This window comes from Ovis canadensis, chromosome 21 (assembly GCF_042477335.2).
Source record: "Ovis canadensis isolate MfBH-ARS-UI-01 breed Bighorn chromosome 21, ARS-UI_OviCan_v2, whole genome shotgun sequence".
NCBI classification, from domain to species: domain Eukaryota; kingdom Metazoa; phylum Chordata; class Mammalia; order Artiodactyla; family Bovidae; genus Ovis; species Ovis canadensis.
In genome coordinates this window covers 16,819,438-16,836,486 of record NC_091265.1, presented here as the reverse complement: position 1 = coordinate 16,836,486, position 17,049 = coordinate 16,819,438, and the positions used below count along the sequence as shown (strand labels likewise).

Sequence of the window (17,049 nt, the reverse complement as noted above, 5' to 3'; positions counted from 1 at the left end):
CCCAGTCATTAATGTGGAGAAACCAGACCGGGTTGAACTCAATGCCTGGCAAATTAAAGACCTACAGGTGAACAAGAAAACTTAAAGTTTTAGAAGAAAATATGGGAGGTATCTTTATGACCTAAGGGCATGAAAAAATTTTCTAAACAACATAAGGCACAGACTATATAAAAGATAAACAAATCTGATCTGACAACATTAAAATGTAACAGATGGTCAAATGTAATGGTCAAATGATAATTTAGGAAGAAAACAAATCACAGACTAGGAGAACATATTTTCAAAATAGAGCTGATTAAATTCATGATGCAAAGAACTGACTCCTTGGAGAAGACCCTGATGCTAGGAAAGATTGAAGGCAGGAGAAGGGGACAACAGAGGATGAGATGGTTGGATGGCATCACTGACTCGATGGACATGAGTTTGAGTAGACTCCGGGAGTTGGTGATGGACAGGGAAGCCTGGTGTGCTGCAGTCCATGGGGTCACAAAGAGTCAGACTTAACTGAGTGACTGAACTGAACTGAACTATTCAGGATGCATTAACATCTATACATCAATAAGGAAAAGAGGAACTTCTAGTAGAAAAATAGGCTGAAATTACGAACTGGTATTTGGCAGAAAAACCAATGGCCACTGGCTGCACTCAGTCTTATTTGCGGTAGTGTGCATGTGGGATCCTTACCCAACCAGGCATCGAACCCTGGCCTCCTGCACTGGGAGTGCCGAGTTTTAGCACTGCACCACCAGGGAAGTCCCCAGTGGTCCCTGTTAAATTTAAGATTTCTATTTCCAGTAATAATAGATTAGATAATTCAGATGAATCATCTCACCAAAGATAATTTTAAAAGCTTCAAAACATAAAACGTATCTTCTTGAAGGTACTGAAGAGTTAACAAGAAAGGCCAGTATCTGGGAGAGAATGGAAGCCCAGCTAACCTTCAGGACATAAAGAATCTTCAAATATGAGTGATTACTGTTGTAAGCCTGTGACTTCTGGGATGCTTTGTTACATAGCAGTAGGTGACTAACTTTAAAAATAAATAAAAAGAAATGACAAGGAGTGGTTATTTCTAGGAGGAAGGGGGAAGTGAGCTAGGAAGAGCACAAAGGAACTTCAACTATATCAGTAGGCATTATTAAGCTGGGTGTGAAAACACAGGTGTTTGTTGTTATCTTCTTTTTGACAAATACAAAGTTAAGGACATAGTATTGTGAATCTCTTTTTTAGAAGTATTTTCTTTTGTACTTAATTTTCCACACATTTTCTTAAAATACTTTTCAGTTTATACTAAAGAATTATGGTGATTTGTAATTAATATTAAATTACTTTCAAATTAAATACTTCCCTTTTGTTCTTTTTTTCCTTTTGTTTTCTTGACTGGATTAGAATTTTTTCTGACACTTTGCTATCCTATTCTTATATATGACTTTTTCCCCGAAGGAGTTAGCCTTTGCATGTTCAGTGGCCTGCATTTATGACATGTGGGAAGTGGTAGACAGTAATAGGGAGAGAGGACTATGCTGGGTAAGAATATTTTATTTGCCTTTAGAAAGGCTGATAAAATGTCAATGACAATATATTATGTGATGTTCTCCTATGAAATGTACTGGAATATCTGTTTTAAGTAAGAATGGGTCATGATATACCAATGGATCTTAGATACTAGTGAATTCCTATGGGACAAATTATGAATGAAATGACAAGTCAGCTTTTTAAGTGTCTGTCCTGTTGCGGTGACATAAAAACTCAAAAGAAGTGTAGATAAAGGGTGAAGAGGATTTGGCCCTGAAAGAAGAGGATTAATAAGCAGGGGGTTCTATATATAGTGAGTGAGAACAGTGAAGTGTGAAACAGCACAGCCACTAAGAACCTGTTCTAACAAAGCTGTGAGGGGGATTGAGTTACTTAGGCATTACAGCCCTTGGGAGAAGTGAAGTGTCCTACAAACCCGCCTGGTGGGGAGTTCTAGATTTGCCTTAAGGACCTGAGCTGAGAACCCCTGCAATATTAAAGCAGTTCTAGAGTGAATTAGCTGCAGTTCTACTCTCAAGCTGCTTCCTATCAGATTTCTTACGGCATGGGGGCGGGAGCAGGGAATTGTCCTCTGAAAGGGTCCGGAGCCACTTCCCCTGATGACTGTGTGAAAACCGCCTTTCCCTTTCCACTGGTGCTCTCCAAAGAGGGGTGCAAGAACCTCAGCAACTGCAAAGGACATCCCAAGTGGTGCAGGAGTATTAGAATGCCTTTACATATTTTATTTCATCCTTTTAATTTCTATTTTTGCATACATTTCTGAAGTTACATTCTGTTAGGGGTTTCAGCTAAAAAGTTTTGTGATTTTCAGTTCAAAGAGCTTGGAGATCAGATAAACATACATCACCTTTCCAAACCTAAAATAAGAACACAATCTGACACTATAAAGGCAATTATGTGACTAAAGTAATAAAATATTAAATAGAGTTTTCTACAGAAAATCTGGTATATTCATTCATTGGTCAAATACATGGTTAGTATTCCTGGAACTTCTACCTATGGCCCATTTCTTTTGATATGTCCCATTTGTCTGAAACATTGTGTTTTTCTGAAGTGTGTTAAGTGTGGCAAGAGAAACTAATTTCTTTAAGTTCACAATAATGCTTGGGTTGGGGTTCCCCAGTGGCTCAGTGGTAAAGAATCTGCCTGCAATGCAGGAGATGTGGGTTCAATCCCCAGGTTTAAACTTACCCTCCAGGGAAGATGCCCGAAGAAGGTCATGGCAACTCACTCCAGTACTCTTGCCAGGAAAATCCCCATGGACAGAGGAGCCTGGCCAGCTACAGTCCATGGGGCTGCAAAGAGTTGGACACAACTGAAGTGACTTAGCATGCAAGCAGAGCTTGGGTTAGTTACATTAACAATTTAATATGTGCCACTAGAACAGATACCTAAAAGCAGACACTCAGTTGCTTTTGATTTTAAAAGCCCAGCTTCCTTTTAGATTCTCTGTGAAGCCTCTGTATGTCATGTTCTATTGCTCATTCAATGTCAATTTAACGAACATCATCCACATGCCAAGCATTGTACCAGGGATACAGATCAGACACTGACTGACATATGAACAAATAGTTAAAATAGGGTAAGTCCTATTAGTATTACTCTGTAATGTATTGTACATTATAGAGGAAACTTCATCTCACAAACACAAATATAAATTTACTAAACACTTGAATTTCTGGTGCTGGCCAAGATGGAATAAGCCCACAGCAGCCCAGTTCTTTAACAATTACAAAATACAAAACTTTGGACAAAATGCAGACAGCAACTCCCAGAAGACTGTTGAAAATTAAACCATTTTGACTGAATGGTTGAAGAAGGAAGTCCAGACTTGAAAAATGAACAATACTGATGACGAGTTTCCTGATTTTTCTCTCCTCTTTTATCCGAGGCAGACTGGGTCATAGAACAATGCAACGGGCATGGACAGCAAAAACTCCCAACATGAACGTGAAGTCGCTCAGTTGTGTCCGACTCTTTGTGACCCCATGGACTGTAGCCTACCAGGCTCCTCCGTCCATGGAATTTCCCAGGCAATAGTACTGGAGTGGATTGCCATTTCCTTCTCCAAGGGATCTTTCCAGCCCAGGGATCGAACCCAGGTCTCCTGCATCATAGACAGACGCTTTACTGTCTGAGTAAACCAGGGAAGTCCAAAAACTCCCAACAGACAGTTCATTTTGGCTAGAGAAGCAGGAAAGGGGGGGCCAGCAGGCCACAGTGTGAAAGTCTCCATTTTTCTCTTGCTCCTCTTCTATCTCTTGGCTCTGCCCAAAGGCTTTACTCCAGTGCAGTCAGAGCAGCACCGCTGCATCGGTGGTTTTAGTTGAGCTGTTACCTAAAAGAGCAAGAGAAAAATGATTCCAGAGGAATCTGGAAATGGACTTCTTGGGGTCCCATTTTTCTGTCTCTTTTCTCTTGGTGCTTCAAGAGTAATTTACAGCCTGGGATATTAAGAGGGCACTATAACTAAGAAAAACTGGTATTTGTGGAAAGAAGCAGGAAAAGAGGTGCTGTTCACAATATTCCCTTATTAGACTTTTTTTTTTAAAAATTAGCCTTTTAATGTCTGTAAGAATTTTGAAAGTATATCCCAAGTTATCTTACATTCTGTTCTGTTCTGTGTTTTGGATTTTTTCATTGACTGAACTTTGAGTTCACTAATCTTGTTCTGTGCTATGTCAGATCTCTTAGTAAACCTATCTTATGCTAAGTCACTTCAGTCGTGTCCAATTCTTTGCAACCCCATGGATGCACCACCAAGCTCTTCTGTCCATGGGATTCTCCAGGCAAGAATACTGGAGTGGGTTGCCATGCCCTCCTCCAGGGGATTTCATGACCCAGGGATTGAACTCAAGTCTTTTTAGGTCTCCTGTATTTGGCAGGTGGGTTCTTTACCAAAGTACCACCTTATTAGCTATTAATTTCAGTTACTTTGGAGATGTCCCTGGTGGTCCAATGGTTGAGTCTTCACCTTCCAGAGCAGGGGGGTGTGGGTTCAGCCCCAAGTTGGGGACCTAAAATCTCATACGGCTTGTGACCAAAAAACCAGAACATAATCTTGGCCAAAAAATCAGAAGATAAAAACACAAGCAATATTGTAACAAAATCAATAAAGACTTTAAGAATAACCCATAGCAAATAAATAAATAAATAAACATTACTTTTAGTCTAGAATGTATATTTTGATTCTTTTCTTAATAGACAAATGTTTCTATTGAAACCCCATTTTTCATTCATTTTGTCCGTTTCCCTCTATTTTCTTTAACATACTAATCTGTTAAAGTTCTTCCCTCCCATCTCCAGTGTTTTGATCATCCATGACTACGTTCCTGACTATGAGTTTTTGTTTTTGGTTTCAGCCACTATTTCACGACTTACTACTACTAAATTAATTTTCCAGCAGTGAGGATTTCCACTTTTGTTAGGCAGATGAAAGACTGTAATCAGAGATCCAGCTGGGGTGGGGCCGAGTTTCTTTTTAAATAAAATTCAGGCCACATTTGAATGCAATCTCTCCCTCTTAGGTCCTGAAAGATGGTAGGGGGTGCAGTTCTTCTCTTTGGAAGATCTGAGTATCATGAACCCTCAAAATCTGACAAATATACTTCCCTCTAAGCAGATCTTAGTTTCATATGTATCTGAATGTGCAGAACACTTCACTTTGTGTGTGTGTGTGTGTGTGTGTGTGTGTGTGTGTGTGTGGTTTTTTAAAAAAATTTGTGTGTGTGTGTGTGTTTTTAAACTTAATTATAATTTTATTTGCGCTAGGTCTTCCTTGCTGCTATTGGGCTTCCTTGCTTCAGAGACTGGGGGCTATTCTCTAGTTGTGGTGTGTGGGCTTCTCATTGTGGCTTCTCTTTTTGAAGAGCACAGGCTCTAGGGCATGGGCTTCAGTAATTGTAGTTTGGGGGTTCAGTAGTTGTGGCTCTCAGGCTCTAGAGCACAGGCTCAGTAGTTGCGAAGCGTGTACTTAGACGCTCCGTGGCATGTAGAATCTTCTTGAACCAGGGATCAAACTCATGTCCCCTGCATTGGCAGGATTCTTAAGCATTGCACCACCAGGGAAGTGTGCTTTCCTGGTGGCTCAGAGGTTAAAGCCTCTGCCTGCAATGCAGGAAATCCGGGTTCGATCCCTGGGTTGGGAAGATCTCCTGGAGAAGGAAATGGCAACCCACTCCAGTGTTCTTGCCTGGGAAATCCCATGGACGCAGGAGCCTGGTGGCCTACAGTCCACGGGGTCACAAAGAGTCGGACACGACTGAGCGACTTCACTTTCACCAGGGAAGTTCCAAGACTTCACCGTTTTTCACACTTAGCTCATTAATCCATTTGGAATTTATTTTTATTTAGGATTTGACATAAGGGTGCAACTGTATTATTTTCCATATGTGATAGGTTTTTGGTCCTGCTCCTCCCATTATCCACACCCTTTTCTCTGTAAGTCTTCAGGTTCTGCAACTAAAAAGGCTGAATATAAGTCCTCTCCCATCCTTGACTTTTGGCTTTGGCCGTAGTACCCGTGGATTTAGATATATAATGGAAGCAAGGCTTAGATATTGTATCGCTACCGTTTCCATGAAAAGAACATATCCTTGACCAGCTTGCTAGTACAATAAAAGACATATGGCACAAACGCTTCAGAGTAATCTGTAGATCTATAACTGGAATTAGAACTGTTGCAGGAATGGGGATCCTTTCCAGGGCCTGAAACTGGGCTAACACTCAGAAATGAATTGTCCGAGGAGACACACGTGCTGACAAAGCAAGAGATTTTATTGGGAAAGGGCACCCAGGTGGACAGCAGTAGGGTAAGGGAACCCAGGAGAACAGCTCTGCCACATGCCTTGCAGTCTCAGGTTTTATGGTGGTGGGATTAATTTCTGGGTTGTCCTTAGCCAACCATTCTGATTCAGAGTCTTTCCTGGTGGTGCACACCTTGTTTAGCCAAGATGGATGCCAGAGAGGAGGATTCTGGGAGGTGGTTGGACATGTGACGTCTTCTTTTGACCTTTCTCGAACTTTTCCTATTGGTGGTGGCTTATTAGTTCCCTGTTCCTTAGCAGGATCTCCTGTCCTAAAACAACTCATGCAAATAGTTACTATGGTGCGCCTGGCCAGGGTGGGCAGTTTCAATCAGTGTGCTTCCCCTAACAGAATCAACCAGCTGAGCCCAGCCTAGATCAAGGGATCCTCAGGTCCAGTCCAGCTGAGACAGCAAGTTGCCCCAGGCAAACTGCATAAGTATGAGCACCTTATAAAGATTAAATGAAAAATGTATTTAACACACTTAGCACAGTTACTGGCACAAATAGACTCCATGATAAATAATCAAATTTTGAAACAAGGTATTAAAACCTTTTACAAACTTATGTATAAAGAGTAAGCACAGTAATTCTCAAACATGATTGTCCAGCAATATCAGTTGAGCTTGCAAAAATAGGTTCCTCCTGGAAATGGCAATCCACTCCAGCATTCTTGCCTGGAAAATCCCATGGACGGAGGAGCCTGATAGGCTACAGTCCATGGGGTCGCAGAGTCGGACACGACTGAGCGACTTCACTTTTACTTTCACGTGAAAATTCACAGAACCCCCCCAACACACACATGTATTGCTTAGGCAGACTGATACCATGGCAACCGTATTTTCCCAAGTACCTTAGAAAACTTTAAAACGTAAACACTTAAACTTAGCACAAAACTTGGAAAGGCCGTGATAAATGATATACATAATTCCTTTAAATAGTTTTGTAACAAAAGAATTCCTTGTCCCCCTTCATAATTCCCAGTGGAAATACTACTGATGAGATACTTTCTTAGGAACTCGGAGACTTAAGTTACATCACTGCTTGTTAACCGTACACATATTACTTTAAGTCAGGCATGAAATTAATATTACATGCCTGAGATTGTTGCTATCCTAGAGTTTAGATTATGCAGTATAATTTTATAAAATTTATAACTGTGCTTTAAACACAATTCATTGTTTTCCTCAAACTACGCCCTTATTTTATAACTCTTTAGACTTGTCTGATGAGATTATACAAGTCTTCAGATTCGTCGTTTCTCCTCACATCTCCTCACCTCCTCACTCTGGGAGGGCCTCTCGTTGCTAAGATGCAGGGACCCATTCATCTCCTTTTCCCTATCCATTTTCGGCCGACTTCTTGCCTTCCTCCATCTCTTTCCAACAAGCAACAGTTAAAACGGAGGAAGACCGCAGGGATCCCGCCTGCCCGCGACCGGCCACGCCTTTCACAGACCGACAAGCTCTTCCGCGCGCCGCAGCGGGATTTAACCCAGGCGCGCGGCCGGAAGTGTGGGCCCCGCGCCGGCCGCTTTCCTCCCGCGAGACTGCGAGCAGGGCCGGGGCGAGGGCCGGGGCCTGCGGTGCATTGTGGGAAAGCGTCCGGTGTGGCCTTTGTTTCCGCACCTGGAGCGGCGCTGAGTCTCCTCGGGCGCTTCCGCTGCGCCGTGGTCCTGGGTGCCCTGAAGCACTCCCACTCCCTCCCTCGGTTGTAGCCCGGTGCGGGCGCCGAGCCGACGCCGCCAGCATGTCTGGGGTGCGCGCTGTGCGGATCAGCATCGAGTCGGCCTGCGAGAAGCAGGTCCAGGAGGTGGGCCTGGATGGCACCGAGACGTACCTGCAGCCTCTGTCCATGTCTCAGAACCTGGCGCGCCTGGCCCAGCGGATCGACTTCAGCCAGGGCTCCGGCTCCGAGGAGGAGGAGGCAGCGGGCGCCGAGGGCGATGCGCAGGATTGGGCGGGCGCGGGGTCCAGCGCTGACCAGGACGACGAGGAAGGTGAGGCCGCGGGCGCACCCGGTGAGGCGCCGTGGACATGGCCGCGTGGGGCGGCGGCGTCCGGACACTTTTGGGCGCTGCTCGCCTCTCAGTCCTCGTTTCTGCGCAGGTTTCCTTGAGAGACAGCGTGTGAGACCTTGTCGCTAGGGGAGTGTTTGGGTTTTCAGTTCAGTTCAGTTGCTCAATAGTGTGACTCTTTGCGACCCCATGAATCGCAGCACGCCAGGCCTCCCTGTCCATCACAACTCCCGGAGTCCACCTATACCCATGTCCATCGAGTCCGTGATGTCATCCAGCCATCTCATCCTCTCTTGTCCCCTTCTCCTCCTGCCCTCAAATCTTTCCTTCAGATGAGTCAGCTCTTTGCATCAGGTGGCCAAAGTATTGGAGTTTCAGCTTCAACATCAGTCCTTCCAATGAACACCCAGGACTGATCTCCTTTCTTTAGGGTGGACTGGCTGGATCTCCTTGCAGTCCAAGGGACTCTCAAGAGTCTTCTCCAACACCACAGTTCAAAAGCATCAGTTCTTTGGCACTCAGCTTTCTTAATAGATCCAACTCTCACAATCCATACATGACCACTGGAAAAACCATAGCCTTGACTAGACGGACGTTTGTTGGCAAAGTAATGTCTGTGCTTTTTAATATGCTGTCTAAGTTGGTCATAACTTTCCTTCCAAGGAGTAAGTGTCTTTTAATTTCATGGCTGCAATCACCATCTGCTGTGATTTCGGAGCCCAGAAAAATTAAGTCAGCCATTGTTTCCACTGTTTCCCCATCTATTTGCCATGAAGTGATGGGACTGGATGCCATAGTCTTAGTTTTCTGAATGTTGAGCTGTAAGCCAGCTTTTTCACTCCTCTTTCACTTTTATCAAGAGGCGCTTTAGTTCTTCTTCACTTTCTGCCATAAGGGTGGTGTCATATGCATATCTGAGGTTATTGATATTTCTCCCGGCAATCTTGATTCCAGCTTCTGCTTCCTCCAGCCCAGCGTTTCTCATGATGTACTCTGCATATAAGTTAAATAAGCAGGGTGACAATATACAGCCTTGACATATTCCTTTTCCTATTTGGAACCAGTCTGCTGTTCTATGCCCAGTTCTAACTTGCTTCCTGAGCTGCATACAGGTAGCATCCCTAATGTGGTAACCTGGTTAGGAGCCCTCGAGTTCGCGCCTCGGTTCTGCCGTGACTTTGAACTAATCACTTCGTTTCCATGTGCAAGATACATGATGTTACTAACTCCTACTGAGAGGAGATTATATTGACAGGAGGATGTGATAAGTCCTAGGAGGTAGGTAGAGGCCAAATCAGGTAGATCCAGTCAGCCAGGGTAAGCGTTTGGCTTTTATTAGGACAGCTGAAAGCTTTTGAAAGATTTCAAGTAGACAGATGATTTTGTTTACAGAAGATCACGCTGGATGCTGTGTATATATATATCTATATATATAGTAAATGGATTATAGGGAAAATAAAACTAGTTAGTTATAGAAAAAGTATGAGTGGTTTTGGATTCTTATTGTCAAAAATAAAAGAAATCTAGCAGTTCTTGACTTAGTCATGCGAACAGACACTGTGTAACTCGGAATTTAAAGATAGCATTTCAAGCCAGCTGTGTTAGGGCCATTGGGGACCCGTTTGGTAAATGCTGCGTCAGAACTCGCACAGAAGTATTTCCACAAGGATTGAAATGAAGATGAAGAGAATAAGGTGAATTATTGGAAGAAGTTATAATCATGTCACTTTGGCACTAGGAAAGACCTTTTTCTCGCCCCTGCCCCCGCTAATGTTTATTTACTTTTTTAGCTGGGCTGGATCTTAGTTGTATGTGGGATTTAGTTCCCTGACTAGGGATCAAACCCAAGCCCCCTGCATTGGAAATACAGAGTCTTAGCTATTGGCCCACCAGGGAAATCCCAGGAGAGACCTTCTTAAGCAAGATAGGAAACAGACCTTATGAAAGAAAAGATAGGTGTATTAATTGCATAAAATTTAAAAATAGTAATGGAAAAAGATGCAACAGACAAAGTAAAAAGATAAATGACAGGCTGGGGAAAGTATATACTACACATATGACACACAAATGGTTAATATCCCTGATATTCAGAGTCCCTTCAAACTGAAAAGAAGACAGTTCATTGAAAAAATAGGCCCAGACTGGCATTGTTGGAACCAGTCTATGTGCCCATCACACAGAAATAGTTAAACTTATGGCACATTGTTCAATTATTATTTTTGGCCACATCGCCCAGCTTGCAGGGATCTTAGTTTCCCTGCTGCTGCTGCTAAGCCGCTTCAGTTGTGTCCGACTGCGCGACCCCATAGCAGCCCACCAGGTTCCACCGTCACTGGGACTCTCCAGGCAAGAACACTGGAGTGGGTTGCCATTTCCTTCTCCAAGGCGTGAAAGTGAAGTTGCTCAGTCTTGTCCGACTCTTGGCGACCCCATGGGCTACAGCCTACCGGGCTCCTCCGTCCATGGGATTTTCCAGACAAGAGTACTGGAGTGGGGTGCCATTGCCTTCTAGTTCCCCTACCAGGGATCAAAGCTGGGCCCCCTGCAGAGGAACAGTAGAGTCCTAACCGCTGGACTGCCAGAGAATTCTTGAATTTACTGTATGTCTCTGCTTCAGACCTGCCTGAGCGATTGAGAACACAGTGCATGCTCCAGAATATCTTATAGTGTTAAAAGAATGAAGTAGATCTATATTCTGATGTGAAGGTGTCTTTAGGACATATTGAGGGGCAGGGGAAGCAAGTAATGGGAAATTGGGGGTATATGTATATAAATACATTAAAAAAAATTTGGATGAGGATACCCCAACAGTTATTAGTGATTGCCTCTCAGGGGGAGAGAGAATTAGGGGTGGGGAATAGAGGAAAACTTTCACTTTTTACTCTGTATTTCTGTTGTTTGAACTCTATGGTGAGGATCTATATGTGAAATTTAATTCCTAAAAGTGATTAAGAGATTGGAAGAGAATAGTGTTTACTATCAGAATGCTGCCATTATAGGTCATTTGTAGTTTTGTATTTTTCTATGTATTGAAAATTCTCAACAATTAATTCTTAAGGTTTTAAAAGCTGGAAGAAAAAAAGGTTATTAAGAAGGCTTGCTTAGATTTTAAAAGATTTGAATGCCTACTATCATGCTGTAATGTTAGATTTAACTTAGGAAATTAGAAACCATATTTGTTTTGCCATTGTAGGAATGCCAACTTAAATGTTAACAAAGATTCTAGAAAGGGTGGAGTGAATGGGATAAAAGGGAACAATTTGAAATAGAATTCGTTATTTCTTCTTTTAGTACTTTTTTTCTTGGTTTTTTTTTTTTTTTAGTACTTTTGGATCTCTGAGTTTTTTATAACTAATATCTGGGTATTTATTTTTTTCTTTCACTTTTTAGGATTGGTGAAATTTCAACCCTCCCTTTGGCCTTGGGATTCAGTGAGGAACAATTTGAGAAGTGCCCTGACAGAGATGTGTGTTCTCTATGATGTTCTCAGTATTGTTAGGGATAAAAAATTTATGACTCTTGATCCTGTCTCTCAGGATGCACTTCCTCCAAAACAGGTATTTGTGGGCTTTGATTGAATAATGATGCCATTTTATTAAGTCTCAATACCATCTTTTAGGCTGTGTGTCTGTTGTTTCCTTTTCCTTAGATGCAAAATGAAGTCCACATGAAGTTTTAAAGACTGTCGTAAGCTCTCCAAAAACACAAAATTAGGTTCTGTAATGTGATCAGAAATTGTGACATTTTTATGAACCTTTATTATTTTGATTGTTATGCAGCCAGAAAACTTCTACTAAACTTGGCTTTTTGGAATTGATAGTGCGTGGATTGATAGTGACTATGGATATTTATGTATGTACATATAATACATAGGTTTTGATTTCTCATCAGTTTTCCAATTATAGACTTTTCTTTGAAGTATTAATGAGTGCTTTGAAAGGGTGTTCTTGTGGGTGATACGGAGAGTGCCATACATAAAGAGAGGAATGGCAGTGCAGAGAGGGGAACCTAACCTAGGCTGGGCCAGGTTTATGCAGAGTTAAGTTCTGATGGTGTAGTGTTTTAGTTTAGCATAAGTCTATTACAAGTGACCAAATAAATGGGTTAAGGTTATTATTCTTTTCAACATTATGTGCTTTTCTCCCTTCTCCTTGCTTTTCTTTTTTAATTTTCCCTTGAGTAGGTATTTTATTATTGAGGAAATGTATCATTTAAAAAAATCATTTAAAAATAATACAGCCCTACACTTCTGGATTGTTTCTGATAGAATCCTCAGACGTTGCAGTTAATATCTAAAAAGAAGTCACTTGCTGGAGCAGCACAGATCCTACTGAAGGGGGCAGAGAGACTGACAAAATCAGTCGCTGAAAACCAAGAAAATAAGCTACAAAGAGACTTCAACTCTGAGCTTTTGAGATTGAGGCAACACTGGAAGCTTAGAAAAGTTGGAGATAAAATTCTTGGAGATCTGAGCTACAGAAGTGCAGGTATAGATAACTGTTAAAAAAAACTCTGCTTTTTAACAATAGTTTGTTAAAAACTATAAATGTTGATTTTTATAATAATATTCTCAATTACATGTTACATTTTGAAGTTTTAATTTCTGTACACATAAGCCTGAAAAAACTCAAATTATTCTCATCATAGCCTTATATGTGTGTATAGGTTCAGTGTCTGACTCTTTGCAACCCCAAGGACTATATAGCCCACCAGGCTCCTCTGTCCATGAAATTTTCCAGGCACGAATATTGGAATGGGTTGCCATTTCTTACTCCAGGGGATCTTCCTGACCCAGGGATCGAATCTGCATTTCCTGCGTCTCCTGCATTGGCAGGCAGGTTCTTTACCACTGGTGCCACCTGGGAAGTCAGCTGTATATAATCTGAAAAAATTTTAGGTTCATTTAACAGAAAGTTCAGAGATAGAGTTTATGTGTGAACACACCCTGAACCATAATTGACGTTTTAGTCAGAAATAGGAGGCGGGACTGGACTCCTCAGTTGGGGACTTTGATCAATCCCTTAAACACTGAGCATAAAAGAAAAAAAGAAACATTTCTATTCTTTCTTATTCTGTTTTTCTTGCTTAAGTCTGGTAAGCTGTTTTTAACTCCTGGGTAAAGAGATATAATGGTGAAAACACTTCACCTTTTTTTCCATTCAGCCAGGGCTGCAACCCTAACTTAAGGAATATATTTTGTTGGAGTATATAACAAAGTTGGATGTTTCGACTTCACATCTTCTGGTATAAATTCTTTGTTGCTGAGCTATCATATGTAATAGCAGGTTTCTCAAAGCAGTTGTGGCAATGTCTTTAAGCTGCCGAACTATATTCAGAGGAGCTATACAGTAGAAGTTTATAAGATTCACAGCTCAATGGGGTAAAAGCTCTTGAGTGTCAAGTGATAAAAAAAAGGAAGGAGCCCTGGCTGTTATCACTGAGATAACAGTAGTGGAGTGATATTTGAAAAGGATTCATTTTCCAGAGCAAGCCATGAGTATCTTCAAATTAAAGGAATATAATTTGAAGTGGTTAACTCAAGGACCTGCATGCCTTAGTATGATGTGAATTGGAAAATTTTGAGTTCTAATGGTAAAGTTCCATCAAAAGATGAATTAAGATGACAAAGACATTTTTACATTTTAATAGATAGTTTATAGAAGCAGTACTTTTCGGGCTCTGGACATTGTAAGCTCTTCTCAACAAATAATTATGCATAAGAACTTTAGCTAAAACGGTTACTTCTGTTATAAGAGGATTTGATTAAATTCTGTTTTTAATTGCAAGAAAATCTTGAGCAGCAGTTACATTCATCTACGCCCGCCTCAGGTAATTCAGCAGCCCAGGGCAGCTATCTTAAACTTACGCACTACATACAAAGACATCACATAAAGTCTAGGAGTTGGTTGACAAAAAGTGGTGTATATGCTATCTTTTTGTCTCTTGTTGAATTCAGAATCCTTCAATCTTAACCTTATTACAGAGGCTGAGCTCCAGAAGTGTTTAGCCTCCAAGGTTTAAATATGTATAAGTAGATTATATTACTTATATTACTGTGAATATAGATATACATATATCTAGTCTAGAATTATATTCATTTTATCAAAACTCCATTGGAATAAAACAGTTTGGATAGCCTGTGGAGTCCTTATAATGACACCATTAGACTAAGACATGTTTTTTTTTTTAAGGTAAATAGCTGTTTTCTCCTGCTTCCTTTCTTCTTTTTGTTTACCATGCCTTTTCCTCCCCACTCCCCTGAAACACATATTTTTGGTGGGAACTTAATGTATATGTCACGATATGTAGGTGAGATATTATTATATACTCAGTAATTTCTGTTGAATAAACATGTTAACTGTTTTGATTTTCCTCTTTTTAATATCCCATTAGGGTCTCTGTTTCCCCATCATGGTACATTTGAAGTAATAAAGAATACAGATATTGATCTAGACAAGAAGATACCTGAAGATTACTGTCCCCTTGATGTCCAGATTCCTAGTGATTTAGAAGGGTCTGCATATATCAGGGTATTTGTCTAAGTATTTTTCAAGTAATTTCTTATTAATAGCCCTGAAGCTACTTAGCTAACATATTTTTGTGTTATTATTTTCACATAGGTTTCAATTCAAAAACAGGCTCCAGACATAGGTGACCTCGGCACAGTTAACCTCTTCAAGCGACCTTTGCCTAAATCCAAACCAGGTATAGTTCTGTTCTCTAACTTCTGGTCTTGTCTGCCCTGACTAAAAGTAAATATAGTTAGGAAAAATAGGTACTTTAAATAAGAGCAATTGGAAATATGACTTTATAATTTGTTAATTATTTTTTATAATAATTTTTATTACAATTTGTTAATCAATTACGACCAATGCTATCTAAGCATATTCAAAAGCAGAGACATTACTTGGCCGACTAAGGTCCGTCTAGTCAAGGCTATGGTTTTTCCAGTAGTCATGTATGGATGTGAGAGTTGGACTGTGAAGAAGGCTGAGCGCTGAAGAATTGATGCTTTTGAACTGTGGTGTTGGAGAAGACTCTTGAGAGTCCCATGGACTGCAACGAGATCCAACCAGTCCATTCTGAAGGAGATCAACCCTGAGATTTCTTTGGAAGGAAGGGTGCTAAAGCTGAAACTCCAGTACTTTGGCCACCTCATGCGAAGAGTTGACTCATTGGAAAAGACTTTGATGCTGGGAGGGATTGGGGGCAGGAGGAGAAGGGGACGACAGAGGATGAGATGGCTGGATGGCATCACTGACTCAATGGACATGAATCTGAGTGAACTCCGGGAGTTGGTGATGGACAGGGAGGCCTGGCGTGCTGCGATTCATGGGGTCGCAAAGAGTCGGACACGACTGAGCGACTGGACTGAACTGAGTCAGTTATTAGTGAATAGCTGTGCAGTCCTTTTGTTTTTTGGCCACACCATGCACCTTGTGGAATTTTAGGTCTTTGACCAGGAATTGAACACAGGCCCTCAGCAGTGAGGGTGCAGAATCCTCATGACAGGATCACGAAGGAATTCCTGTGTAGTCATTTTTGAAAGGTTGAACTTATTTACCAGTTTTCTCTGTGTAGAAGAAGTAAAAAATTCTATATTTTGGAAGGGGTATGCTGTAATACATAGTTTTCTGAATTTTTGTTGTATGTTGATCGTCATTTAAGCTAGTTAATGCCTAAGGTAGGTAATTAAGGGACTTCCCTGGTGGTTCAGTGTTTGGGAACACAGATTTGATCCCTGGTCAGGGAACTGGGATCCCACATGCCGTAGGGTAGCTAGGCCCAAGAGCTGCAATGAAGACCTAGTGCAACACAAATCTTAAAAAAGTAATAACAATTAGGTAATTACTATATACGCATGTTCCCTGTCTTTCAGGTTCCCCACATTGGCAGACAAAATTAGAAGCAGCACAAAATGTTCTCTTATGTAAAGAAATTTTTGCACAGCTCTCCCGGGAAGCCGTTCAAATTAAATCACAGATCCCTCACATTGTGGTGAAAAATCAGATTATCTCTCAGCCCTTCCCAAGTAAGTGCAGCCTACCCTTTTGAGTGATAATTAAAACTTTGTGATTTGGGGGCCAGGACAAAGAGGGCAGCAGTTTGGGTGTGTTGAAGTAATGGTAACAGCAGAGAAGTAGTGTACAGCCTCTAACGACAGCCGTAACAGCCAGCGGAGTGTGCAGCCCAGTCTGCACTGCTGACTGTTCTGTGTCCTCAGTGGTGTCACTCCGGGCTTTAAACAATACCTGTTAAAGTTTGCCCTAGCAAACCTGTTATTAGGTAACGGTTGCTTTGAGGTGTCTATGCCAACACTATTTGTAGAAGATTTCCTAAGGTCCTCTTATTATCTAGATGAGATGTCAATTAGAAAATGCTTAATTTAAAAAATTTTTTAATTTTTTATTGAGGTATAGTTGATGTATAAGTTTCAGGTATACAACAGTGATTTACAATCTTTAAAAGTTGTGTTCCATTTATAGTTATAAAATAAAGATCCTTGTAACTTATTTTATACATAGTTTTTACTTCTAAAAGTTTTTAAAATAACATTTATTTCTTAAAAGTTAAGATGTACATAATAGGAAACCAGAAAAAATACAAGAAGCAAAAAACTCATTCATAATCACAAGTAGTTTTACCATTTGATGTGTCCTTCAAGGTCTTCTGTGTATTCTTAATCCTCTG

The 17,049-nt window shown here is 41.1% G+C and overlaps 1 protein-coding gene across 1 annotated transcript in view; it reads left to right on the top strand.

The window, feature by feature from the left end:
* The first annotated feature begins 7,801 nt into the window (after positions 1 to 7,801).
* The window catches only part of MED17 (mediator complex subunit 17), a 29,223-nt gene continuing 19,975 nt past the window's right edge, over positions 7,802 to 17,049 (top strand). The window contains exons 1-6 of the mRNA XM_069565143.1: positions 7,802 to 8,340; positions 11,749 to 11,915; positions 12,626 to 12,845; positions 14,752 to 14,888; positions 14,979 to 15,063; positions 16,238 to 16,390. Of these exons, the coding sequence (XP_069421244.1) occupies positions 8,091 to 8,340; positions 11,749 to 11,915; positions 12,626 to 12,845; positions 14,752 to 14,888; positions 14,979 to 15,063; positions 16,238 to 16,390 (1,012 nt within the window). The 5' untranslated portion in view covers positions 7,802 to 8,090. The remainder of the gene's footprint in view (positions 8,341 to 11,748; positions 11,916 to 12,625; positions 12,846 to 14,751; positions 14,889 to 14,978; positions 15,064 to 16,237; positions 16,391 to 17,049) is intronic.